Genomic DNA, 25,810 nt, shown 5'->3' on the forward strand with positions numbered 1-25,810 from the left:
ACTCTGGCTGCATTGTGGCAAAATTGAAGCTTTTTCGATGGCTTGTAAATAACATTTGTAATCATAAAATAAAACAACATTTTGCCAAGCGACTAGCATTTTCATGATAGCCTATTATGGTTTAAATATGTATGTGAGCATGTTTTGCTTGCCACTTTCAACTAACTAACGTCTACCAAAGAGTGGCAACGCTGAAAAATGGCGCCCTTGTTATTTTTTGAAAAATAAACACATTTTGCTGCTTTAGATAACCGTTTAATTTCAATTAAATGGATTATAAATATATTTTAGTCTTGGCTCTTGACCTTTTTAGGCACCGTCTGTGCGATCCAATCGAGATACGGCGGATTGCCATTTTGGATGGGCAGCGAGATGACCTCGGCGACGCTGTAAGGATGATTCTCGCGGACGAACTTGGTCAGGTCGTCGATGCGGCTGGTGAGCGTCTTGATCATCATCAGGTACTCGGAGTCCTCGGTGATCTTGCCCTCCCACATGTAGATGGAATCTATTTGGGGCACAATGTTCACGCAGGCGGCCAATTTACGCTCGATGATGCTGCGGGCCAGCTTCTTGGCGCACTCCCGATCCGGAGTGGTCACAAATGCCACCGAACTGCTGCCCGCCTGGTAGGCGAACTGCCCGGCTGCCGAGGATCCCTCTGCCGCCGCCGGTTGGTCGCCCATCTTGGAGCAGGCACTAGAAGTGGAATTGGAGCTGGCGGCACTGGAAGAGAAGCAACTGCTCGCTGTGGCAAATGCCGGCGGGACTGCGATGGCGGTGGTGACGCTGGCAGCGATCAACAGGTTGCGCACCAGCGACCAGCGAAAGGGCAAGAACCTTGCACAGATCCGATATTGCATTCAGATGCACTTTGCACGGCGGAAAACAAAACAATGAATAAAGACTCGACACAACAACGATTTGCTACAGATGGCGACGTTGCCAGACTGCCTGTCGCTTGAGATGCGCGCTCTGGCTACTTTCCGGCCAAATGGGACAGATTCGAATGCGACGTTTAACATTAGGGCTGCTGCGCACGAGCCAAGTGTGGTTAACATAGTAAATTATATGAGTGTTATATGTGTATAAGTCGTCTGATACTTTATCTAAGAGAGAACGCCCTTCTCAAGGTGTATATTTAAGGTGCGGAACTTTAATAAAATAATTAAATTTGTTCGTACATCTTAAAATAGTGCGTTATATGTGTATAAGTCATTTGGTACTTTTTTCTTATTAATTTCATTTTTCTTATTTAAATTCATGGATATTCTATTTCTAATACAGATAATAATACGTTGTGTTTATATACATTTCATATACTAATGCTAAATATAAATATCGCAATATCGATATTTGGGCAAAAAAATATCACGATATAGAAAAATATCGATATATTGATATTTTGATAAATTATCATATGCTAGCGGTTTTTTTAATGAAAAAGTAACGGATAAATATTTAAACTATTTTAAAGAAATTTTTAGATTTTCATAATATAATATCTGTTTTGGCCCACAAGATGACAACGTTAAAGAATAAATGCAGGGCAACACATGTGTTTGAATTAGTTTTTATTATTTAGCCAGCCTTATAAACACCAATTACCGATTAACATTTAAATACAATATCATTTTAAAGCTACAATAAATACATAGATAATAAACAATGAACGGCGGGAACAGCATTTTCTCATTTACGGCACAAATCGTGCATCCGCATCATTGCCTGCGTAATGTCGCCCGAACTGTCCGCCTGACTTGGCGGCATCGTCGTCCATGTCAGCCACCAGGATGTCCGGCACCTGCCGCCCAACTCCGCCTCCGCATCCACCTGCGCCTCCGTCCACCGAATGTAGGCTGCTTTCCTGTTGATCGGAGGGTAATGGGAATCATCACATACCTTCCGCGGCCTCCTGATCCCCCTGGCTACTTACTCTGGGGCTCTCGAGAAGCAATTCCTGAGCCATCGGATCGCCGGACGCCGCCTGCCGTGGCCGGAGCAATCGCTGGAGCGCATTCGGCACACTAAACTGCTGAGCCACGAACGAGGACGAGGCGCTGGTGGTGGTGAATGTGTCGTTGCTGCCCCGGCTGGATACCGTGCCCGTTTCCGGGGCGAAACCGACGCCTGCCTCGGCGCGTTCGTGCTCCATGAACCCTTTGGTGCCGCTGAGCGTCGCCAGCGGATTCTGGAAATGCATGTTAATGTTGAGATCCGTGTGGCCGCGCTTCCGGTACGCATAGTACATGTACCCGAGTCCGGCGATCAGTGATCCGGCGGCCAGCACGAATAGTGCCAGCAGCCAGTGAAAGTGGCCGTGCTGCTCCTGCTCCAATTCCAGGCTGTTGACCGCACCCAACACGGCCACCTCATTGCCGGAGCCGTGGGGACACCGTTCGCCTTCGGCAACCAGCCGATTGGCGCACATGCACTCGTAGCCGTAGTCCGCCTGCAGGCACAGTCCATGGCAGTGGGCATGGCCGCAGGGATGCGTCAGCTTCTGTGGCTGCCGCGACTTGCCCGCCACCACAATGTCCTGGGCGTTAAGCACGTTAAGGCTGATCTTGTGACAGATGCGGGATCCGTAGAGGGCACACTGCACCGCCTCCACGGAGCCCAGGTTCACGATGAACGCGTTATTTTCGTACACACTCAGCCCGGATGGGTGCATCAGAGCGTTGGACTTCTGCAGCATGATCTCCGGACGGCGCAAGGGTCCCATTTTGAACCTATAGCTAATCCTCTCCAGGGTGCGTGTGTGCTGGTCCACAAAGTACAATAGCTGCTGATGCGGATCGGTGGTCAGGGCTGTCATAAAGCTTTCGCCGCGCTGCAGCAGCATATCCCTGCGACTGCCGTCCAGCCGGGCCATGTGGATCTCCGAGCTCGTCTGGCCATAGCCCTCGGTGCGTATGACTATGTAGAAGATCCGGCCGTGGTAGCCATCCACAGCCAGATGCTTCACGTGCTTGGGACTCTTCACGTGCACTATTCTGCCGCACATGCGACCCTCGAAACTGCACGCTTGGATCTCCTGCGCCCCACTGAGCACATATACATTGCCAGTGACCCAATCCACGGAGAGTTTTGTCGGTGTCGGCAGGCCGAGAGCCCGCATAATCAGCTTCGTTTGCAGATCGACCTGGTAGACGATGCCCTCGTCCTCGGCGGAAAAGTAGCCCATTTGACGGTGCATGTCCACATCGAAACCGGTGATCCGTGAATCATTCGCCGACCAGGCCACATTGAGCATTACGGGCTGTTCGCTCAGGTTGCGCACTTCGTTGAAGCTGCTGAAGAGCAGAGTGGCGCCGGACTGAAGGCTCTTGCAGCTAACCCGATCCTGGCGCAGCATAAAGTCCGCATGGCACTGGCACTGGTAGCCGCCGAGGGTATTCTCGCACAGCTGGGCGCATGGCTGCTGCTCCTGGCACTCGTCAATGTCCGAACAGCTCTTCTGATCCGCGTCCAGGCGATAGCCATCGAAGCACGAGCACACCGCGCCGGCTGGTGTTGCCCGGCACTTGTGCTGGCACACCTGGCGACCCGAACCGGATCGGCAGGCGGTGGCGCACTTGGGTCCCTCGTCGTGGCCGTTGGTGCAGTCCGGAAAATTGTTGCACACCCGCGACAAGTCCACACACTCGCCGTCTTGGCAATCGAAGAGATGTGGCCGGCAGGCCCGACTGGAGGTGCTCCATGGTTGAATTTGACTTTGATTGTGGTTACCCTTTTCCAGTTCGCAGCTCAACTCATCACTGGCGTCGCCGCAGTCCTTCTGACCGTCGCAGCGGAACTCCCGCCGGATGCACTGTCGCCCGGAGCGGCACTTGAACTCATAGATGCTGCACACATCGCCGCAGTCGGCCTCATCCTCGCCGCGGGGACACTCGGTGGTGCCATTGCAGCGCACCGCAGACGGCAGACAGATCTTAAGATTGCTCGTGCATTGGAACTGGTCTTCCGCGCACGATATGTTCACCGTGGATGAGTCCGTACCGCAGTTCAGTTCGTCGGACTTATCGCCGCAGTCGTTGTGGCCATCGCACACCAGACTCCGGTCCAGACACTGACCCAGCAGACAGCGGTGCATGTCCGGCGGACAGCTGCGATGGGCGCACTTGTCGTGCTCGTCGGATCCGTCGCTGCAATCGATCCGTCCGTCGCACTCCCAGGTGCCCGCGATGCAGGATCCGCTGCCGCATTGGAACATTCCCTGCTCGCAACGCGATGTCGCGTCGCACAGCATCTCGTCGGAATTGTCGCCGCAGTCATTGGTACCATCGCAGACCAGGCTCGAGTCCACGCACTTTCCATTGTCGCAGCTATGCTGATGCACATGGCACTTCTTCGTCTTGTCTGTGGAGGGAGTGTTCAAATTATTCGTAAACACCACTCAAGTGCTTCTCGCATCGCTTACCGAACTTCTCGCAGTGCTGCTCATCCGAATGGTCGTTGCAGTCCTTGCGGTTGTCGCATCGTCGCTCCTTGTCGACGCACTGCTCCCCGCTGTGGCAGGCGAACTGGCTGGGCGAGCACTGAACCTTCGGCTTTCGGCGATGCTCCGCGTCGCAGTTCATCTCATCCGAGTTGTCCACGCAGTCGCGTCGTCCGTTGCAGCGGTGATTCATTGTGAGGCACTCGCCACTGTGGCAACGGAACTCGCAGTCCAGAGCTTCCACGCAGGTGCGGTTGCCCGCATCACGGTAAACGAAACCGGCGGGGCACAGGCAGATCGAGTGGTAGGGGCCCTCGCCCACGCAGATGTGCGAACAACCGCCATTCTGCAGCTGGCAGGGATGCGATTCCAGGCCGATGGGCGAGCTGGCGGCCAGCGGGATTCCATTGGGCATGGCCACGGGCACGTACGGCAGGATGGCGGCGGGATCGCCCTTCTCCATTATATCGATCACCTTGCGGGGGCCCATATTGCTCTTGTGCGTCCAGTAAATCCTTGGCGTGCCCAACTCATTCCAGAACAGATCCTGATGGACCATGGCCAGGCTATAGGGACGCCTTAGCTTTCCGCGGAATATTTGGCTGTGCGGCACCCTGTAATTCGAGTAGCTAATCCTGCCCAGATCGCTGTCCGACCAGAAGAGGGTTTGGGTCTCATAATCGGTGACCAGCTTGATGTCATCATCGCCCAGATCGTCCTCGAATACATGCACCTGCTCGCCCTTGCCGCTCAGCGGTATCTTGTCGATGTGACTGTGCCGCTTCGCCTTGAGCACAACGTACAGGTAGCCCTCCGCGGGCATGACAGTGAGTCCAATGGGCACCTCCTGGCCCGGGAAGAAGCGGATCAGGGCACGATGGCGCGTCTGCAGAGAGAGCACCTCAATCACACCCCGCTCCGTATCCGCCCAGTACAGATTCCTGCTCAGATGATCGAAGGCCAGGGCACTCACATTGCCCAGATTGGCGCGGACGAGGACGTTGGTCTCGCGGTCCTCTGGCTGAAACTCCAGGATCAATCGCTGGTCATTGTCCGCTATGATCAGGGTGCCATTGATGCGGTTGTAGACCATTTCGTTGATCAAGCAGGGCAGCGTGTATGACTTGCTCACCTGATGGCGCCCAAAGGCGGTGTGCTCGATCTCGAGGAGCACCTGGCCCAGGCCAACGTACAGTCGTTGGCGCTTCTCCATCAGCATGCAGCGCTGCTGATCCGGCGCCAGTCGCATGCCATCCGGACAGGCGCAGCTGTGACCACCGATTTCGGGCTCGGCCAGCAGGCACAGGTGCGAGCACTTGGCATTTTCGCAACCATGCGGGGAGATGGGCTGCTTGGCCGGATGATAGATGTGAACGGCGTAAATGGTGCGATCCTTGGCCAGGATGCGATGATCCTTGCCGGAGAACTTGTGGCAGGCATGCACGCTTTTCGTGGCCCAATCTGACCAGTACAGCTGATCCTCGAATATGGCCAGGCCATAGGGATGCTTCAGCATGCCGTCCAGCACCGTGCGTCGACCAGTGCCGTCGGGCCGAACCGTTTGAACGCTTCCCAGCTTGGCATCCACCCAGTAGATCCTTTGCTGGTGCATGTCCAACGCAATACCATTCGGCCATTCGATGTTGTCGCTGACAATCGGTCGCGACCGACTGCCGTCCATGGATGCGCGCCCTATCATGGGCTTCTCACCCCAATCTGTCCAGAACATCAAGCCCTTCTGGGGCCAAACAGCCAGCGATCGCGGCTGATGGACATCCTGGGTGACCAGAACGGCACAGTTGAGGCCATCGTGCGAGCACACGGCTATGTGCCGCATTATGTTGTCCGAGAAGTAGATGTTCTGCGTCAGCCAGTCCACAGCTAAGTCCTCTGGTGCATCCAGGCCGGAGGTCAGTAGGATCTCCGCATGCGAACCGTCTGCGTTTGCCTTCACAATGCTCTCCGCTTCGTTCTGGATGTTGGTCCAATAGATGTGGCTGCCATCGTAGGCAACGCCAATGACCTTGCTCAGATTCCCGGCCACCTGGTACACATGATTACGCACGTTGTCCTCGCGCAGATGCATTCCCATAATCGTCATCTGGGTGGTGTACAGCAGCAGGGGCTGCTGTTCTATGGAGCCGTGAACGATGGCGCGACACGTGCGATTATCCTTGTCCAGCAAATAGCCCGCATCACAGACGCATTGATAACCGCCCGATGTGTTCTCGCATCCCTGGCTGCACAGATCATCTCGCTCCTTGCACTCGTCAATGTCCTCGCACTTGTCCTCGAATTTGGCCTGCCGGAATCCCTTGGGGCAGAAGCACTCGGCTCCGCCGGTGGGCATCATGTGGCACTTGGCTCCCAGCGGACACTTCTTCGTCTCGCAGTCCGGCTTGGAGTGACAGAGCTCGGCCTCATCGCTTCCGTCGGAACAGTCGCTGTGCCCATCACACACTTCGCTCAGGGTCAGACAGGTTTCCCGGTTCCGGCACAGGAATTTCCCTTTTTGTGGCTCACATAGATTTACTGAAAGAAAGGATGGTCGCATGGCTTTAGAAGATCGTGCTTGGCGTACCCAACAAAGATTGTGACTCACGGCATCCCTTTTCATCGCTTCCATCGCCGCAATCGTCCACGCCATCGCAGACCCACTGTCTTCGTCGCAAGCAGCGTCCGTTGGCGCAGAGATGTCCCTCGATGGAGCAGGTGGCCTCCGCCTGCTTGCAGCCGGCCACCTCATCCGACTTGTCAGTGCAGTCTGCGCGGCCGTCGCACATGAAGTCAATGGGAATGCAGGTGCGATCCTGCTGGCACGTGAACTCGTACTTGCTGCAGTTGCGCATGCGATGAGCGGTGTCTCCGAACCGGAATCCTGGCCGCACCGGGCAGTTGTGCTCATCCTCGCCGCCGGGACAGTTGTCGATGCCGTTGCACATTAGTTCCGCTGCCAGGCAGGCTCCGTGTGGCTGGGCACACGGGAACCAATGTGGCGCTCGGCACAGTCGGTAGTCTGGATATCCGGTTTGAAATGGAGATAATATGGTATAATACTTATAATAATAACACATGCTAATAATATTACTATATAATAACTTTCTAGGAATATGAGGATATGGTATCTCTAGCTAGGATTGCGTAACCAGCGAAACAGGTCTGCCCTTTCCATTTGTGTCCTGTATCCTGTCTGAGCCACGGAAATGGTGCCACCCCATGCTCACCGCAGTCCAATTCATCCGAGCCGTCCTTGCAGTCTCCGCGTCCGTCGCACATCTTCGCCTGTAAGATGCAGCCGCCGTCTCTGCACTGGAATTGTCCCGCATCGCACCGCGTGTCCGCAGATCCCGGCGTGCCGGCAGCAGCAGCACCGCAAAGGCCCAGGAGCACGAGCAGCGTGATGGCCACGTGGCGTCCATGGATGATGAGATGTGTTCGCTGGCAATTTTCGTATCCACTGGACGGTGAGCCGCCGCCACCACCACCACCACTGGTGGGGTGAGCGCGTGTCTGCGAGGTTAGGTTGAATCCTCGCCGGCTGGCGGTCATCTTTGGGCTCTCTACCCGGATCCTTTGCTCGCTGGGGGGCAACTGGTGCTCGGCCTGGCACATGCAACACGAAACACACACACAATTTGAACAATGTTTAACACGCAGGACTGGTAAATTGTAATTAAAACGGGGGGACTGGGAAACAGAAAGTGTGGCTTGCAGCTTGGAAAGCTGAAAGCGAATTGAACGAGGGAAACCGTTCAGTTCCAATGGATCACGTCGATCGCAGAGCCTTGGAAAAGGACCGTTATTTCAGTGTGACCAGCTGCACTGCAAGGAGGTAACCGATATGCCCAAGTTTTTAACTGGTATTTAAAGCTAACTATTTTATGGCGGCTAATTTAAAAGCTCACATAAATTGGTTGCAGTGCATGCCAAATACCGCACCTGGGTGGCAACGCCGTTCGTCGCAATTTAAAAACTTGACCATCAAATATCGCATAAGGATTGCACCAATACAGCGTGATTAATTGCCTGTTCGTGATGTCAGCGCTGTCTGGAAATTTCAAAAATCAAATTATTGCAGTGGGAAACGACGGGAACCGAAACAGATACAGAAACAAAAATAACAACAAAAACATTTACCCATTTGGATGACCCATTGCAACAATTAATAACGGTTATGCCGCGAGATTTATGAGCAACGACATATAAACAAGACCGCAGCGCTTTGGCTTTGGATTTGGCTTTGGCCCAACCGCGAAATGTCATAAAAAAACGGGGACAAAACCCGAATTGCTGAATTGCTTAGAAACCAGAAGAGCACTCACAAATTTGTATAATTAAGGCAAAGAGCGAGTGCGAATGCGAGTTCGACTTCACACGCGGTAGGGGGCGTGCCGCACTCGTAAAAACAAAACTAACGCGAAGCCAAACCCAAATCTGGGAATACACTGGCAGAAATGAACTGGTGCATATGGAAGCACTTCATTTTTTTACACTAAAAGTTTTGAAAGTAGGCTTGAATTCTTACAATAACCCTATAATGCAGTCGAATTCTATTTTTAAAACATATTTCCAAACATATTTTATATTATCTTATATTATCTTATCTTATTATCTTATCATTTTTTTACTTGTTCCATTGCATTCGTAAATGTATCTACTTTAATAACAAAAATGCCTTTTTTATCCCCAGATTTTCTCCGTGTGTATGGACTGTATAAGGCGAACGTGGTTTTTCCACGGCCAGACAATTTGGGGCTTCTATGCCGGATGAGTCGTGGGACATCGAACGAGCCGCGCTGACAAGCGAACATGACGAACTTCTCGGAGCAGCTGGGACTTCTATGGGATCTATGGCTGTCTACTCTGTCGTCCGGTTGCCTGCTGCCTGCTGCCTGCTGCCTGCTGCCGGCTGCCTTGCCCGTTGAGTAATGGGCCCTGTCCGCCGACATGTCCGCCGCGCCAAGGCGTTAAACTCATCAGCAGTTGTAAAGTATCTGCGGTGCACATCGCGATTCGCGCTTGGCAGCGTATAAAAACTACACTCGCTCGATGGAGCAGCAACAGTTGATCGCCAGCGTCCACCCGGTGCATACACAGCTACAAGAACCCCAATCCTTCCAAGGACCACACCGAGCTCACCCAAAAGTTTTCAGAATGGTAAGTGCTCCAGGCAGAAAAAAGCGAAAAGCAAAAGATGTTCTTTAGGCCATACTTTAAGCCAGCTTTCTGAGTGATTCCGCCTACCCAGTGATTTTTAATCCCGCGCTTCCAACTCCGCAGCACTCCGTAACCATTCTCGCCATCTTCGCCGCCTCCTTGGCCTGCTGTGCCGGCGATGTGGCGCACTTGTCGCGCAGCTATCTGCCTCCCTTGAGCGGCGGCTACTCCTCCGGATATTCCTCGTATCCGTCGTACTCGAGCGGATCCGGCTACTACTCGGGCGGCGGCAGCTACGCCTCGCCGCTCATCTCGTCCAGCTACAAGAACTATGCGGTGCCGCAGTACACCACCTACGCCACGCCCTCGCGCACCTACTTGCCGGCGGATGCGGGCTACACCGGCTACTCCGGCTACTCGGGCTACTCCGGCTACAATGGCCTGGACACCAAGTACGGCAGCAATGGCGGCTACGTCTACTAGGCGCTAAGCCAACTTTTTGCGATGACCAGCACAACAATGGAGCCAGCAGACAACTATATTCCGCTAATCTTTTTTTTTCTTGGCTAAGCAATTTTTTTAATGGCTACTAAATATTTTCGAATGCTTAATAACAAATGTCATGGCGTATTTAATTGGAGAGGGGTTTGCTTGCTCCTAAATCCCTCATTGGAGGTCTTCAAAGTCGAACATGGTTGGGGCAATCCTAGTAGTTCTATAATTTATGCAGATCCTGAAGAAACTTTTTCGAAAGTGCTGCCAATGCCTAAATTACCTAACTTTATTAGAAGTCCAATGAAGTTTGTCAAAAATAACCAGTAACCGATTGTTGAGGATTTTGAACTTATCATTCTTGCTTTTTTTTGTTTTTTCTTTTTTTTATTAAGTGATGAATCCGTACATCATAATATTGTATCTCAACATCACAGGGTGAAGAAATATTCTTAAGAATTACCAAACCTATATACAAATTTGTGAAGTAGATAATTTTTGCTTGACTTTAGTTTTGAAAATCTGATACTTGATATGCTAGACTCCTTGAAAAGTATGCAACAGAGAGCATTATCCAAGTAAGGGGTAGCTGATAGTCGTGGCATTTGACTTTGGAATTGGCATTCTAATATGACTTGAAAGTATTTAAGTATAAAAGTATTGATTATTTAAGTCCCAGTCCATTTAATTGATGCAAATACTCCAAAATTCCTTTCATGCCTTCTTAACTTTATTTTGCTTGAATAAAAAAAAGTCCTACAAAATGTAGCAAAATCGTTATTTTTCAAAGTGATCCTCTCAATGCTTCAGGCGGTACTCGTAGCCTCCATTGGAAGCGTAGGAACCCGATTTGTGTCCAGATCCGTAGCTCGATCCAAAGCCAGATGCGTGGCCAGAACGCAGACCCGATCCTTGCAGCAATCCGTGGCTGGAGCCAGCTCCATATCCATGGCCAGATCCAGAGCTAGATCCCGAGTAGCTGACATGGGAGACAGCTGGGGCGGCATAGGTCTGTCTGGAAACTGATGGAGCGGCATACGATCCATGGGACAGCGATGACGTGGAGTACGCCGATCCGTGGGACACCGCTGGGGCGGAGTAAGACGTGGCAGCCGGAGCGAGATATTGCCTGGAAGGAGCAGCCACTGGTGCCGAATAGCTGGTGTGGGAGGCAGCTGGGGCGGCATAGGATGAGCTGTAGGATGCAACTGGAGCGGAGTAGGAGCCACTGGAGCCGCCCGAAGAGGAGTAGGATCCATGCGACACGGCTGGAGCGGAGTAGCTCTTGTGGGAAACGGCGGGAGCGGAGTAGCTGCTGTGGGAAACGGCGGGAGCGGAGTAGCTGCTGTGGGACACTGCAGCTGGAGCTAGGTACTTCCTGGATGGAGCGGCCACGGGAGCGGAGTAGCTGGTGCGCGAGGCAGCGGAGTACGATCCATGCGAGGCGGATGGGGCGGCGTACGAGCTGTGGGATGCAGCTGGAGCGGAGTAGGAGGCATGGGATGCAGCTGCAACGGGTGCGGAGTAGGAGGCGTGGGACACCGATGGAGCGGCGTAGGAGGAGCCTCCCGAGCTGTAGCTACCGTGCGATGCAGCCGGAGCTAGGTACTGCCTGGAAGGAGCCGCCACGGAGTGGGACGGCCTGCGGGCATAGGTCGCCGCAGGAGCTGCATACGATCCCGAGGAGCTGGACGCCGCTGCACTGTATCCACTCTGGGCACCCACCTTCGGGGGCAGATAGGAGTTGCTCAATGGTGTCGCCAGGCCCACGGAGGCCAGAGCCAGAATCAGAACGGCGAAGGTGTGCTGCAAGTGTGAATCAAAGTGTGAATCCCCGAGGCATTCGGAAAGATATCTATGTCTATGATATCTATGGCACTTACCATCTTAATGGACTTCTAGCTGGCGTTTTCTAGCTGCTGTTTCAGCGTTGTGGGAAGTGAGACTGATGGCACCGCAGAGGCGAACCGACACTTTTATAGGAGACTTTAGACCCCGAAGACAGCACATAGGTGTGCAGGTGAGTACAAATCTTTCAATCCCCGGAATAGGAACAAAAAAAAAAACGCAAAAATACTCAAAAAATAATGGAGGAAAAAGAAGTGAAGCGCAAAAAATAAAGCAATGCCATTAGAACGCAATGGAATGGGCGGCAAGAGTTAGTCGTGTTGATGATCATAGATTCGCTGGCTGCCGTTGGTCCAACGAACACTGGACTACATGGTAGGGGTATCACTTAACTTCTAACTTAAATATACCTAAATAATATAGGAAAATTACTAAATATGCATAGGCATGTGTTCAAAGTGGAAGGCAACCTCGGGCAACAAACTGTTACCTGTATCTAAAACAAGTACAAACACATGTATCTATTACTTGTATCTGATACTTGTATTTATTACTTGTATCTAATACTTGTATCTATGTTAAGCCTATTAAATGATATGGTAAAACATAAAATTATAAGTACCTACAAGCATAAATATTAATGCATTAATATTCGTTGGTGGAACACTTAACACTTTATTAACTTTATTAGAGGCTTTTTATCAAGTTGATTGATTCAAAAACTTGCTGCATGGTGCCAGTGAAGAATGGCCAATGGCGATTGGAGGATGTCGTAGACTCTATTTATTTGGCCGTTTATTTTTAGCCCTGTCCATTTCGGAAGTCGCCGAAAGTAATTAATGATTCGCGGTGCCGCGGGTGAGAAGTTCAATCCCGGCTAAAACCAAACACCCAAGCCGCTGGTTTGTCTCACAGTTCAGCGACTGGGGATCGCATCGCATCGTAATGAATTGAATTGAATTCTTATATCGATGATGTGGGATGGAGAGCACACCCCCCAACCCCGCCCCCCTGCAATGTAAGCCTGCCTTTTAGAGCCACATTAATTATAATCCACAGATATCGGGCTTAGTGTACGGACAGCTTTTCGCTGGTACCCAAGTGTTTATGTCTTTTGCGTGCGTTTATATAATTAAAACAAACTGCTAACTGAAGAGGAATTAACAACAAACAAAAAATCGCTGAATACAGAACACGAAAAAACAAAAAACAGGGTGATATAATCATGGTGGTTGTTGAAAATACCCTTGTAGGTCTATATATAATACATATATAGATTGCAATTTGCATCAAATTGTCATAGTCATTTTGGGGGAACTTCTTGTTGAACAATTTATCGCCATAGCAGTTATGACTTACTACTACCGATTTACTACCTGCTTCTTGTTGTCAACTATGCTGAAATAATGCGATTATGAGAAACCCCATAGGAGTATAAAAATATGAGCCAATACCCAAACTATTTATTCTAGGAAGATACATTCAAAGTTGCCAGTTACGAACATTAACTAATATACCATTTTATTTTATACATGTTTTGAATTTCCTGAAACCACTATACCCGATCAAATTAGAGTATATCAAGATAGTAAAAAACACGGCTTGGCTTTGGGCCGCGTACTTGAGTAAGGTGAATAGTTAGTTAATGCGGGTTGTTTGGCCAGTTCACTTCTGACTGAGGATCGGTTGAATGGAGTCATCTCTACGCAGAAAATATTCTTCCTGTGCGGTGAATTATTCACTTGTTTAGTATTTAAGGAAATGTGCTATTTTATTATATTTTTGTTCAGTGAAAATGTATAAATTGTGAAGGTCAACCCATATTGAAACATACCTAAATGGCAGGCATCTTAGAACTTCCATTTAAATGTGCAAATTACAAACATTTAGATTTATTGTGCACTTTACGAACATATCTTGTGGGTTTAATTTCAAGATGTCGTACAGATTGTGTTATACCTTAATAATTATTATTATTAATTTTATTAATAATGCGCTGTATCTTAGGTAGATAATACCACATACTACTTATTTTATTGTTAAAAATCCCCCAAAAACCATGCATTGTGCATACTTATTACTCGCGCAGTCGGGACTTTTGGGCCAGATCCTTGGCGTAGGCCACGAACAGGATGTTGTGCTTGCTGGCCACCGGCTTGCCGTCGTCCTGGTCGTGGCGCACCTGCAGGTGGCCCGAGTCCAGGGTGACACTGCCCACCAGCTGGCCCGGCTTCAGGTAGTAGTTCTGGCCCAGCGACGTGGGTCGATGCTCGGTGACGAAGTGAATCCGCATCGGTTCCAGCTCCTCGATGACCAGCTTGGGCCTACTGGTAGTTACGGTGCTGGGCAGCGGTTCCATTTCCATTTGGCTAACGGGTTGGGCGCCAGCTGAAGCTAGCAGCGCCATTGCCAAGATGACCACACTTGACTTGGTCCACATGACGTATCCGAAATGCGATTCCTCCTGCGGACGATGGCTTAATGCGTTCCCGAAGCGATCGGCAGCATTCTTTTATATCCTGAGCCTGCAGGAGGAGCCCTCCTCTTTCGCCAAGTTAATGGCCCGATTCTTGGGGATCTCAGCGCCTTTCGATGGCTTTGCCTCACTGGCTCTCGCTTTGCGCATAACAAGTTTTTGGACATTAACCCGATTTCGATTTATATATATTGGGTATATATATACATATGTATACCGGGTGTATATAATGCACACACGACACTTTGGTCCATTCACAAGAGAAACCCCGATGAGGCAGTGGAAAGAGCCAGCAGAAATGCAAATTCGGACATCCAATTCGCCATTTGGGTGTATATTGTATATCCGTATAGGGTATAGATGGTATAGTTGGTATAGAGTGGGACTCGCCTGACGACAGCCATAAATTCACATTGCCAGTTGCACGATCTTGGTGTTTTCATTTGATTTTGGTCTTTTTTTCTTTGTTTTTTTTTTATTTTTCTCCACCTCGATCCGTATAATTAATAAGCTCGACTTTTAATGGCAAATAAATGTTTGCTAGACGCGTTTATTTATCATTTTGCACGATATACTCGTACGTATTTATGACATTCACGACTCCGTTCCTTCCTCAATCGCAATGCTCTCAGATTTGTATAACATTTTGCTAGCACATTTTCATGGGTATACACCGATATACCCATATACATATGAAGTCATAAATTGGATTGCAATAAAGGTCTTGAGACCGTTGACTGCTTAATTGGCTGTGATGTTGCGATTTTATGACAATTTTATGGGATTTAAAGGAGACAAGGTGAAATGAAAGTGGGCCCACTTTACTTATTGTTATGTTAAAAAAAATGGATTTGCAATTTTTGGGAGCTGTGCTATAAACTTAATTACCGAAATAATACCCAGAAATCGCACTACCTATTCTTTGAAACCAGGTTTTCAATCGCATCTGCGATTGCCTAGCTTTTTATGTTTTCTTAAGAGGCTATTTACATTTAAATTGTTTGGTTATCTGCAGGCTTTGTTTCCAAATCTAAGGAATATCTCAAATATTGTGTTGTCTTTTGAGAACAATAGGTGTAATTTTGCTTGTTCCCGGATATATGAAAGCCTCTTGGGGAATCTCCTTATGACTTAATAGCAACTTAGAACTGGACAAACCAGAAACATGTTAGCTTTCATTGCAAAGAACCAGGATTAGGTCAGCAATATGTAGCATTCAGGAAGTCTCTTAAAAATACTATATAAAATATATACTTTTGTTATGTGAAAATGACATGGGTTAAGAATATTAAACGAGCTATTGCGACCAATTAAATAAATTAGTCATATTCCTGATAGCTCTAAAGAAAAAATCCCCTAAAGAACTTAATAATCAACCGCCAAATTCCCAGAACTTTGATTGTTAAGAATATTAGCTAATCGTGTCGTCTAAAAAAAAACCATTAAATGGTATATTTTTTAAATCATTAAATGGTATATTTTTAGATCATAAATGAAAGATTCATCTGTTTTAAGAATATTCGATTTATTGTAAGAAAAAAAAAGGTTCGGGTCGTATGATTAGCTTCGTTTGGGGACGCAGTCTTTAGTAGACGTATCCGCCGTTGTTGCCGTACACGGTGCCGGAGGAGCCGGAGTAGCTGCTGACCACAGCGGGAGCAGAGTAGCTGGACACGGCCGGAGCGGCGTAGGTCTTGGCCACCACTGGGGCGGTGTAGGTGGACACAGCGGGGGCGGAGTAGGTCTTGACCACAGCAGGGGCGGCGTAGGTCTTGGCCACAACGGGAGCGGTGTAGGTGGACACAGCAGGGGCGGCGTAGGTCTTGACCACGGCTGGGGCGGTGTAGGTCTTGGTCACCACAGGAGCGGTGTAGGTGGACACAGCAGGAGCAGAGTAGGTCTTGGCCACAACGGGAGCGGTGTAGGTGGACACAACTGGAGCGGTGTAGGTGGACACAGCCGGGGCGGAGTAGGTCTTGACCACAGCGGGGGCGGCGTAGGTCTTGGCCACAACGGGAGCGGTGTAGGTCTTGGTCACCACGGGGGCGGTGTAGGTGGACACAGCCGGGGCGGAGTAGGTCTTCACAACAGCGGGAGCGGTGTAGGTCTGGGAGTATCCGGACACGGCAGGAGCAGAGTAGGTGGACACAGCTGGGGCGGAGTAGGTGGACACAGCTGGGGCGGAGTAGGTCTTCACGACAGCGGGAGCGGTGTAGGCCTTGGTCACCACGGGGGCGGCGTAGGTCTTGGCCACCACAGCGGGCGCGGAGTAGGAGGAGTACGAGGAGACAGCGGGGGCGGAGTAGGTGGTCTTGGTCACCACTGGGGCCACGTAGCTGGCAGCGGGCTGCTCGTAGGTCTCCTCGGCGGCGGTCTCAACGGCGGCCTCGACGGCAGCTGGAGCGGCATAGGATTCGCTGGTGAAGGAGGCAGCTGGGGCGGAGTAGGACTCGCTCTCGTAGGTGCTGGCAGCGGCGACGGGGGCCACGTAGGTCTCGGCAGCGGCGGCCTCGACGGGAGCAGCCTGGTAGGACTCGTAGCTGCTGGAGGCGGCGGCCGAGTGGGGAGGCAGGTAGCTGTTGGTCAGGTGGCTGACATCGGCGGAGGCCACGGCCAGGAGGGCGAGCGAGAGGACAGCGAAGAATTTCTAAAGTAACGATTCAATGTTTAGTACCTCATGTGGGCGAGAAGAGTTGCCTGTATTCCGGGGAGCGCAGGATCACTCTGGTGGCTGGAGCTTACCATGTTGCTGGGACCGAAGTTGTGGGAACACTAGTACCTTCTCCACAGCCAATCTGCCTATTTATAGTCGGCGAAAATGTCTGGCCCAACTTGATACACGAATGTCAAAAGGCGCTACAAAAAAACCAGAACAAAACGCACACCGATGGCCATACAAACTATATCGTCTAAACGCCAAAAACCCGACATTAGAAAATAAAAGAACCACAATAATGAAGCTTTTCGTCCGCGACGCTCATTAGTCGCCCATAATATTCCGACTTTTCTCCGTTTCACTCCCCTGCTGATTCTCCATCTGATTCCCATTCCCATTCTCCATCTCCATCTGTATCTGAATCTGAATCTGTATCTGTATCTGAATCCAATTCTGTTCGCTGATCGGATGTGATGATGTTGTTGATACATGAGAAATGGCAAACACGGGCTGTACGAAACTCGTTATTGAACTCCATTCATAACTCGGTTCCGTCTCACTTACCCATCATCCATCAAGGCGTAATCCAATCCGAGTTTTGCCAAGGCAAAAAGCCCTCAAAGGGGAGTAGTTTTTTTTAATTTCAATTTTAACCGAGTTCTGAACAGTTGCTCCATTAATCATTGGCGGGGGATTACCCGGAAAACAATGGCCTACAACTGGAATGGAGTTCAAAGATGTACCCTTGACATCGCTTGTGCATTTCTTTGATACCTCTTGTAACCTTGTAAGTCATATACTTTTTATATTTACTATTTTTAAAGTAATTTTGATACTATTTTTAGGTTCCTATGAGCCCAGTAATTACAATTTATTAATTGCCAATGGCAACATCAATAAATATCAGCAGCTTTAGCATTCGATTTGGCTATTAGATGATAATGTATCTACTTGTTAATTTATTATAATTCAAAACCGCTTTGGCTTGACTTCAAAATTGCTGGCTTAACGTTTGGCGAAATGCTCATAACTCAAGTCACACATTGAAGATGAAGTTTGGCGATAAGTACTGGTATTTAACGATTTATAGAAAACATCTGGAATATATTTTTCACAAATGGCAAAGGAATCCAATCCTATCGATTAAGTCTTTCCGTGCAACGAAACTGAACAGTAGTTTCGAAATAAATCTCATAAAAGTGAACCACTTGATTGGTAATGAATCTTTGTCCGTGGTAGTTTTAGTTTTCCCCTTTCAGCTGAATTATTTAAATAAAAACTTGACTTTTTTTAACAAAAACAATTTATTGATTAAAAAAAATGATAGGGTACTAAAAAATTGGCTACGTAACACTAAGTTGTTCAGCTGAGTCAGCGATTATCGTTGAATCCCCAACTCGATGCGAGTTCGGACCTCCGCTGGGGTCCTTTCACGGGCATCCTACTTGTACAGGTAGCCACCGTTGGCGGCGTAGGTGGTGCCGATCTCCACGGGAGCGGACACTGCAACTGTCTGCTGGGGAATGGCAGCTGGAGCGGACACTTGAACTGGAGCAGGAGCAGGAGCTGGAGCTGGAGCGGACTGGGTGTAGGTCACCTGCTGCTGTTGCACCGCTGGCGGTGAGTACTGTACAATGGGTTGGGCTGGCTGCTGCACTTGGATGGGGGCAGGTGGTGCTGGCACAAAGGACTGCTGCAGCTGCACTGGGGCAGGAACTGGAACTGGAGCTGGAGCTGGAGCTGGAGCTGGGGCAGGGATAGCAATTGGAGCCGGAGCGGAGATCACCACGGGTGCTGGAGCAGGAAGGGACACCTGAACCGGAGCAGGTGCTGAAACCTGCTGAGGAGTCTGGTAGGAGTAACCACTGTACTGTGGCTGCTGCACGATCTGCTGCACGGGCTCGGGAATGGAAACGGGAGCAGGAGCGTAGTAGCTCTGCTGGATCACTGGGGCTTGCTGAATCGTCTCTTGCACCACGGGAGCTGGAGCGGAGTATGTCTGCTGAACCACGGGAGCTGGAGCGGAGTATGTCTGCTGAACCACTGGAGCTGGAGCAGAGTAGCTCTGCTGAACCACTGGAGCGGGAGCTGGAGCAGAGTAGCTCTGCTGGACCTGTTGGATCACTGGGGCTTGCTGAATAGTTTCTTGGACCACAGAAGCTGGAGCGGAGTAAGTCTGCTGAACCACTGGAGCGGGAGCTGGAGCGGAGTAGCTCTGCTGAACCACAGGTGCCTGCTGCACCACTGGAGCTGGGTAGGAATAAGTCTGCTGAGCCACTGGAGCGGGAGCCGGAGCACTGTAGGTCTGAACCACCTGAGTTTGCTCCTGGACAGCTGGAGCTGGAGCGGAGTAAGTCTGCTGAGCTACTGGAGCAGGGGCGGAGTAGGTCTGTTGAACCACAGGAGCCGGAGCTGGAGCAGCGTAAGTCTGCTGAACGGCTGGGGCAGGAGCATTATAGAATTGTTCCTGAACTGGAGCAGGAGCAGGAGCCGGAGCAGGAGCGGAGTAAGTCTGCTGAGCCACAGGAGCCGGAGCGCTGTAGAATTGTTCCTGGGCCACTGGAGCGGGGGCTGAATACGTCTGCTGCACCACCGTCTGGACAGGAGCTGGAGCGGAGTAAGTCTGCTCCTGAACAACTGGTGCGGGAGCGGTGTAAGTCTGCTCCTGAACAACTGGTGCGGGTGCGGAGTATGTCTGCTGAACCACAGGAGCAGGAGCTGGAGCGGAGTAGGTCTGCTGAACCACTGGAGCAGGAGCAGGAGCTGGAGCGGAGTATGTCTGCTGGATCACCTGGTGCTGCTCCTGCACTGCCGGAACTGGAATGGCAACTGGAGCGGGTGCTGGGGCTGTGTAAGTGGTCGTGATGGTCTCCTGCTGTGGTGCAATGGTGGCAACCACTGGCTCCGGAGCGGGCACAAATTGCTGGACAGGAGTGGGCGGCAGATAGGCGTTCTTCACCGCCGTCTGGGTGGCGATCACCGGCTTGGGTGCTTCATAGATCACCTGCGGCGCCGGCTGTTCAATCTCTACGGGAGCTGGAGCTGGAGCGGAGATTACCACTGGAGCAGGAGCTGGAATGGAAACTGGAGCTGGAGCTGGAGCTGGTGCTGGTGCACTCTGGTAGTGCTGCTGTCCACTGGACTGGATGGTGAAGCTGGCCAGCGGAACCGAGGCCTGAATGGACTCCACTTGGGGATGGATCTGCGCCTGGATGTGCTGCTGCAGCTGGGTCTGCACCAGCTGCTGGAAGCTCGGCGCAGCGGACACCTCCTTGACCGGCAGCGGTGGCAGATACTGGGCGCCCGGGCGTCCACTGACCACAGCCAAGCTGAGAGCAGCCACAACGATAAAGGCAAAGGGTTTCTGGACAGGAGATAGAGAGAGAGAGAGAGTAGAGACACCACATATCACTTGGTAAAGCACGTAAAAAAAAAGATGAGATGGCCACTTACCATCTTCACTGGGGGTCACTGGTCACTGAGTCTGAGGAAGCTAGAGGTGCACCGAGCGAACGTAACCGATTAACTGATGACCATCTTGCAGACCCGTCTGCATTTATAGTTGGCAGCTCTCCCCTTAATTGGTGCGATATGCCACTATGCCATCTACCATCTCCCATCTACCATCTGGCAGATGTTAAAAATTCCATGGAGCGGGGGAATGCTAATGCAGATGGCCAACAATGAAATCATGCAAAACACATCTTATTTCGGTGCGGATTATTAAATGGCCAAAAGCATAAGCACGACTCACAGCGCACACTCGCCAAAGACTTTGTGTGATAACAAACAGGCCAAAATGGCCAAATACACGGTTACACATCCAAGTTTTTATGGTGCATTTTTAATTTCCTCTGAGGACCCTGCTACTTTTTTGAAGTAAGCTTCACAAGACACTACCAAAAAGTGTGCAATAAAAATTAAATACATTTTAATAGAAATTATAAAAAGAAATTTAATGGCTGAAGAATTACATTAAATATAATATTTTTATGCCATGTCAACAGCTGAATACGTTATGTTTAAGGCATAATTTTCTTTTTGGGTTTTTTGCTTGGGTTTTCTATACCACTCATAATTTTCTTTCAGTGCATCCATGTCAAAAGCAAAGCCCAAATATTTATCAATCGCTTGTTGGCTTGGATTGTGTTCATCTGGGCAATTGACACCTTGGCCACTTTAACTTAAGTGCGTTGCACTTCTGCTTTTAGCAGCTAATACAAGTTGCATTGCCTACAGAAATTATTACATTAGATTACCTACTAAATTGCATTCTTATGTAGTAGTTATTGATATAATTTTTTTTTTTGGTAAAATCATAAATATTTCGCTGTTAAGCAAAGGCATTTGCAACATTTTTGGCATGAAGAAAGAAAATTTATTAGCACCCAACATTCTCTAGACAAAAGCATCTGAGACTTTTCATGTGACTTTCGTCCATTGTCTTAGCTCCATGTTTTGAATTTATGGCAATATGTTAATCGTTTAAGGGCCCACCGTGGCGATTTCCCAACTTCATACATATCATACATATCATACAGAGATCTAACTCGGTGGCAGAAACGTGTCCAACCTTCGGACATTTTCAATGGGCCATAAGTTATTGGTAATCAGGGGCCATCGATTGTTTGGCTGGATCTCGATATGGATTCGATATGGATTCGATACGATTTCATATGCATCTCGTAGGCGTGTGTCGGAGATTATGATGGGCATGTCATGGGGCTTACAAGCGATTCGCTTCGACTTAATACAATAAATACAATAACCCAACTATGCGGATCTTGGGAGGCCATTCATTTGAATGCGAACTTCTTCTTCTGCATCTGGCGCCCCAAAAAAAAAACACAAAATGCGTACAAAAAGCGCACAAAATGCTGACAAAGAGCGCAGAAAAGTGACTAATTGAAAACAAGCTAAGGGGTTTGGGGTCCACAAAAGAAAATGTCAAGTTGAGGGCCTCCGACAGCCGCGGGCACAGTGTGCCTTAATTATGACTAATTGCTGTGCGAACAGCCTCCACATCCACAGCTACAGCTCACGATCGTGATGAATATTCAGCGCCGTTCGATTCCAGCAAAAAGTGCCACAAATCGCTGCATTGATTTGGATAAGCCACTTTCGATTTGCACACACCGCAAACGAAGGGCTTAAAGTTGAATGTAAGATGAAAAATACAGATATATAGTTAAAATCCCTAGTCTATATATGATCTATAGCTATATAGGTAACCCAAATATACGCACTTCAAACATAATTAATAAATAAAGAGCCACTGCTATTATTGCTCATATTCTTAATAAGTTATTTTACTAGAAAACGAAGTGAAACATTAGATAAGCCGCCCAACTGATGCAAGATGATGAAGCGTGTCATAAAAGGTGACAAAAGCTCTCCCAAAAGACAAAAAACCATTTTTTACCTCTTCCCCATTTGCCATTCCCATAAAACAGAAAAAAAAAATATTATAAAGACTTTTAATGTGTTTACCGAATCGCAGGCAACAATACAATCAACAGCCATATGTATAAATAATTCAGTGGAGACATAAAAAAAAGATGAATAGAAAATCAATTCGGGTTAGTTGAAGTCTATGGACTTTTGAAACGTTTGGCCAAATATGGCAGTTGAATAAGTCTGGCTTAAAACGATGGAAAAATCCCCCTGCTGATAACCATCGTGAGTCCAAGAAAGAAGTTAATTATCATAAGTGTATGTTCTCTTTGACGTCAGCAACTTGTTGGGCAACTCAAAAATATCGTGAAGCTAAAAATAGCTCAGATAATTCTACGAATTTTGCAGAGATTATTACAGAGATCATTAATGTAAATCGATTAAGTTGGCCCTTTTCTGTGACGTCAAGCTTGGAAATCTTGTAAAGCGAAAATAAATCATTAAGGCTGAAATCCAGGTAATTTAGTTGCCTTTTATATGAAGTAATAATATAATTTTTAATGATTTTCTACTTTTAATGTGTACGTGTATTTTAGTTCTTGTACAGTTTTGTTCCATCCAGAAACTTTGAGAGTTCAATAAACCTCTTGGGACTCCGCCAGTTGATCGCAGATACCGCGTGCATAATTATCGTAGGACTTCGGTTTTAGTCCACACCCAAACCACTAATCATGTTTGATTTTTTATTCCAGCCTTTTTTAATCGCCTTGTATTGACTTTTGAAGACAACATGTGTAGTTTATGAACACAGATGTCTGGCTAGGTGGCTGTCTGGCCAGGGTATGCATAAAACATACGTATGCAGATATGTTTCAATCACGGCGATAGATTGTCTCGTTTATGGCTATCAGTCAGTTTTGGCGAAGATTTCGATTTGCATAGAGACAATCGTTTTGTCTGTCTGCAGCTTTATGGCCACCCGAGCCAATAAATAAATAAATAAAAACACAAGCGAAAAAATACAAAACAAAATATGGATCATAATTTATGGCAAAAATGTTTGATGAACGATATGAACTCCCCAAATTGGGAATTACTTGGCCCTCTTGTAAACGTAGCCGCCATTTGGTGCGTACACCGTATCCGCCACACTCTTGGGATCATCGGCCAGTGGTGGTGGCACCACCACCTTCCTCTCGCCTTCCTTCGCTCCTTGCTCCTTGGCCGGCTCATCGGAGTAGCCCGGCGGAGCAGGTCCTCCGAAACCGGGTCCAAACTGCTGATACGGATTCTGGCCGGGCACAGGTCCGCCGAAGCCCACGGGCACATTGAATCCAGCGGGACTGGGTCCCTGGAAGGCACCCTGGGGATTGGTTAGCGGAAGTCCCTGGCTCGTCAGGAACTCTGGTGGATAGGCGGATCCTGGGAAGGGACCTCCTGGGTAGTTACCACCACTGCCAGGTATGCCCTGCGGACCGAAGGCACCTGCCTGCGGTGGGAACGCACCTGGCTGTGGTGAGAAGGGAGCTCCTTGCGCTGGGAACCCATTGCCAGGGATGCCTTGTGGCTGGAAGCCAGTTCCTTGTGGTGGAAAACCGCCTGCCTGTGGGAAACCACCTGCCTGGGGGAAAGCACCTCCCTCGGGAAAACCACCTGCCTGAGGGAAACCACCTGCCTGCGGACCGAAAGCACCACCCGGCGCACCGAAAGCACCACCCGGCGGCACTTGGTAGGCCGCATTCGGAGGACCTCCCGGGAATGCACCTCCGTTGGGATAGGCCGAGGGCACTGGCCCAATGCCGGGTCCACCTCCCTGCTCGATCGGTCCGCCGCCGAAGCCGAAGAATGGTGGGTAGATGGGCAGCGGGAAGTTTGGCGCCTGGACAGGCGATGCGGGGACGTTGCTGCCCGTGGGAATGGCATAGCCCGGCGGCAGGGCCAGTCCAGTCGAGGGATAGAAGCCAGATGGATCCTTCTGTACCTCCGGGCCATCAGCAGACCGTGTGGATGGCTCCTGTGCCGCACTGGGCGCTGGCGGTATGTATTCCTTGGGCAGGTGGCTCACATCTGCGTGGATCAGGGGCAGGAGTAGGAGCACAATGGCCCACAATGGCTGCATCATCTTGAGCTCCGCGTTGATCTCCGGGCGCTGGCACGGTGGCGACGGTGGCTATGTGGCTATGTGGCCACGGGCCCCAAATCCGCCATATATATAAGACGGCATATCAACATATTACATAAATTCGCGGCCGGCTCATTTCACTTTCCCATTCCGGGGAACGGAAATTGCCTTGCATCACCACAAAGGTTCCATAAATAGTCGCAAATCGGTCGATGGTTGATGGAAGGTGCGAGGGGAGGTGCCAAAACTGAACTATAAAAATTAATTTAGCGTCCGGATTTTACATAAATAAACTAACACCGAAATCGAATGTCAGACTTAGCATCGCACAAAGAAAAGAGTCGATAATAAACAAAAAGATGCAATAAACAAAAGGCAGGAATAATGACACGTACAATTTTATTTGATTTGGATTCAAGTTCTTGTTCATCTTCAATTTATTGCATACTAAATTTTAGAAATTAATGCCTGCAAGCAAAAAGGTGTGAATAAACCACAATAAAAAAAACATCGAAGCGGATTGTTTTATCTTCTATATTATTATTTCAAAAAGTATTGTAGAGCTACTTCAGAAATGTCATGCATTTTAAAAAAATCTACTAGAAAATCTTAAAGTCATTGTTTTAGAAACACCAAAAGTCTTGAGTCGAAACTAAGAAAACATTCAAGTTTTATGCTAAGCTAAAACTAAACCAAAAGCTTTTGGAATATGCTTAAAATAGTCGCAGCTTCCAAGTTTAATCAAAGCTGCAAGCTGCTCATAAAAAGCCCAGCGACTTAATCAAAGCTTTTTATTTTTATTACATTCAGCGCTAATCGTTATTTAAAACATCGATGCGTGTTGATTGTTTATGTTCTTGTCCCACAGGTTTATGTGTTAACTAGTCAAAGAACTTGGCTTTTCCATTTATTAAATAACTATTAAAGACTTTTGCCATTAAGTCTTCTTTACTTTGTATGGTCATATCATTCATAAACTTTATTCTATTTTTATAGCCCCATACAGTGTCCCCTTTTGTCTACTTTTAAGTATTAAACACCAATTTAATATAAGTTTATAGTTCCACCAACAACTTGCTTTTCACGTTCGACTTTGAAACCAAACCGCACGAAACCGCATGAAAATCGCGCCAAAGCCGCATAAAAATCGCGCCAAAGCCGCACCTAAACCGCAGCCAAACCGCACTCAAGTCGCGCGATTCTGGAATCCTGTTTACAGAATCG

General features: G+C 49.0%; 8 protein-coding genes across 9 annotated transcripts; 1 reads left to right on the top strand and 7 right to left on the bottom strand.

Annotated features, from left to right (window-relative positions):
- Positions 1-239: 239 nt before the first annotated feature.
- Positions 240-958, bottom strand: LOC122624530 (protein CutA homolog). The gene has a single exon (XM_043804137.1). It carries the CDS (start codon positions 861-863, stop codon positions 288-290), a length of 576 nt encoding a protein of 191 aa, XP_043660072.1. The 5' UTR covers positions 864-958; the 3' UTR covers positions 240-287.
- A 599-nt stretch (positions 959-1,557) lies between these two features.
- LOC122623474 (putative vitellogenin receptor) lies at positions 1,558-8,204 on the bottom strand. Of its 2 annotated transcripts, XM_043802664.1 has the most exons (6): positions 7,666-8,204; positions 7,044-7,457; positions 4,424-6,973; positions 2,256-4,362; positions 1,937-2,191; positions 1,558-1,867 (listed from the first exon to the last, which is right to left on the bottom strand). In XM_043802664.1, exons 1-6 carry the CDS (start codon positions 8,051-8,053, stop codon positions 1,693-1,695), a joined length of 5,889 nt encoding a protein of 1,962 aa, XP_043658599.1. In that variant the 5' UTR covers positions 8,054-8,204; the 3' UTR covers positions 1,558-1,692. The 2 variants fall into 2 exon arrangements, with proteins under 2 accessions (XP_043658599.1, XP_043658598.1); XM_043802663.1 differs by having other exon boundaries at positions 1,937-4,362; positions 7,666-8,203.
- A 1,286-nt stretch (positions 8,205-9,490) lies between these two features.
- Positions 9,491-10,081, top strand: LOC122623475 (prisilkin-39). The gene is made up of 2 exons (XM_043802665.1): positions 9,491-9,598; positions 9,722-10,081. The coding sequence occupies exons 1-2, from the start codon at positions 9,491-9,493 to the stop codon at positions 10,079-10,081; spliced, it is 468 nt and encodes a 155-aa protein (XP_043658600.1).
- An 807-nt stretch (positions 10,082-10,888) lies between these two features.
- Positions 10,889-13,638, bottom strand: LOC122624210 (pro-resilin). The gene is made up of 2 exons (XM_043803681.1): positions 13,615-13,638; positions 10,889-11,896 (listed from the first exon to the last, which is right to left on the bottom strand). Exons 1-2 carry the CDS (start codon positions 13,636-13,638, stop codon positions 10,889-10,891), a joined length of 1,032 nt encoding a protein of 343 aa, XP_043659616.1.
- Positions 13,639-14,015: 377 nt separating this feature from the next.
- Positions 14,016-14,378, bottom strand: LOC122624938. Its single transcript, XM_043804718.1, has one exon. It carries the CDS (start codon positions 14,376-14,378, stop codon positions 14,016-14,018), a length of 363 nt encoding a protein of 120 aa, XP_043660653.1.
- A 1,621-nt stretch (positions 14,379-15,999) lies between these two features.
- Positions 16,000-17,822, bottom strand: LOC122624214 (cuticle protein). Its single transcript, XM_043803686.1, has 2 exons — positions 17,814-17,822; positions 16,000-17,061 (listed from the first exon to the last, which is right to left on the bottom strand). The coding sequence occupies exons 1-2, from the start codon at positions 17,820-17,822 to the stop codon at positions 16,000-16,002; spliced, it is 1,071 nt and encodes a 356-aa protein (XP_043659621.1).
- A 689-nt stretch (positions 17,823-18,511) lies between these two features.
- On the bottom strand, positions 18,512-20,626 carry LOC122624218 (calphotin). Its single transcript, XM_043803692.1, has 2 exons — positions 20,576-20,626; positions 18,512-20,434 (listed from the first exon to the last, which is right to left on the bottom strand). The coding sequence occupies exons 1-2, from the start codon at positions 20,624-20,626 to the stop codon at positions 18,512-18,514; spliced, it is 1,974 nt and encodes a 657-aa protein (XP_043659627.1).
- A 2,931-nt stretch (positions 20,627-23,557) lies between these two features.
- Positions 23,558-24,604, bottom strand: LOC122624359 (basic salivary proline-rich protein 1). Its single transcript, XM_043803868.1, has 2 exons — positions 24,118-24,604; positions 23,558-24,081 (listed from the first exon to the last, which is right to left on the bottom strand). The coding sequence occupies exons 1-2, from the start codon at positions 24,584-24,586 to the stop codon at positions 23,558-23,560; spliced, it is 993 nt and encodes a 330-aa protein (XP_043659803.1). The 5' UTR covers positions 24,587-24,604.
- Positions 24,605-25,810: the final 1,206 nt, after the last annotated feature.

The sequence above is a fragment of the Drosophila teissieri genome, chromosome X (genome assembly GCF_016746235.2).
Source record: "Drosophila teissieri strain GT53w chromosome X, Prin_Dtei_1.1, whole genome shotgun sequence".
NCBI classification, from domain to species: Eukaryota; Metazoa; Arthropoda; class Insecta; order Diptera; family Drosophilidae; genus Drosophila; species Drosophila teissieri.

Bases quoted from the DNA above. Each gene is read 5' to 3' on its own strand.
- LOC122623474 (XM_043802663.1), bottom strand. From the start codon at position 8,053: ATGTGCCAGGCCGAGCACCAGTTGCCCCCCAGCGAGCAAAGGATCCGG. The intron at 6,974-7,043 runs GTGAGTCACAAT...CCTTTCTTTCAG, and splicing joins AAGCGATGAAAAGGGATGCC to TAAATCTATGTGAGCCACAA. The intron at 4,363-4,423 runs GTAAGCGATGCG...CTCCCTCCACAG, and splicing joins GCAGCACTGCGAGAAGTTCG to ACAAGACGAAGAAGTGCCAT.
- LOC122624210 (XM_043803681.1), bottom strand. From the start codon at position 13,638: ATGACTCCATTCAACCGATCCTCA. The intron at 11,897-13,614 runs GTCAGAAGTGAA...TCACACTTGCAG, and splicing joins CTCCATTCAACCGATCCTCA to CACACCTTCGCCGTTCTGAT.
- LOC122624359 (XM_043803868.1), bottom strand. From the start codon at position 24,586: ATGATGCAGCCATTGTGGGCCATTGTGCTCCTACTCCTGCCCCTGATC. The intron at 24,082-24,117 runs GTGGTTTTCCCG...TCCCCCAGGCAG, and splicing joins AGGTGGTTTCCCTCAGGCAG to GTGGTTTCCCACAGGCAGGC.
- LOC122624530 (XM_043804137.1), bottom strand. From the start codon at position 863: ATGCAATATCGGATCTGTGCAAGGTTCTTGCCCTTTCGCTGGTCGCTG.
- LOC122624218 (XM_043803692.1), bottom strand. From the start codon at position 20,626: ATGCAGACGGGTCTGCAAGATGGTCATCAGTTAATCGGTTACGTTCGC. The intron at 20,435-20,575 runs GTGCACCTCTAG...TCTCCTGTCCAG, and splicing joins TAATCGGTTACGTTCGCTCG to AAACCCTTTGCCTTTATCGT.
- LOC122624938 (XM_043804718.1), bottom strand. From the start codon at position 14,378: ATGTGGACCAAGTCAAGTGTGGTCATCTTGGCAATGGCGCTGCTAGCT.
- LOC122623475 (XM_043802665.1), top strand. From the start codon at position 9,491: ATGGAGCAGCAACAGTTGATCGCCAGCGTCCACCCGGTGCATACACAG. The intron at 9,599-9,721 runs GTAAGTGCTCCA...CCAACTCCGCAG, and splicing joins ACCCAAAAGTTTTCAGAATG to CACTCCGTAACCATTCTCGC.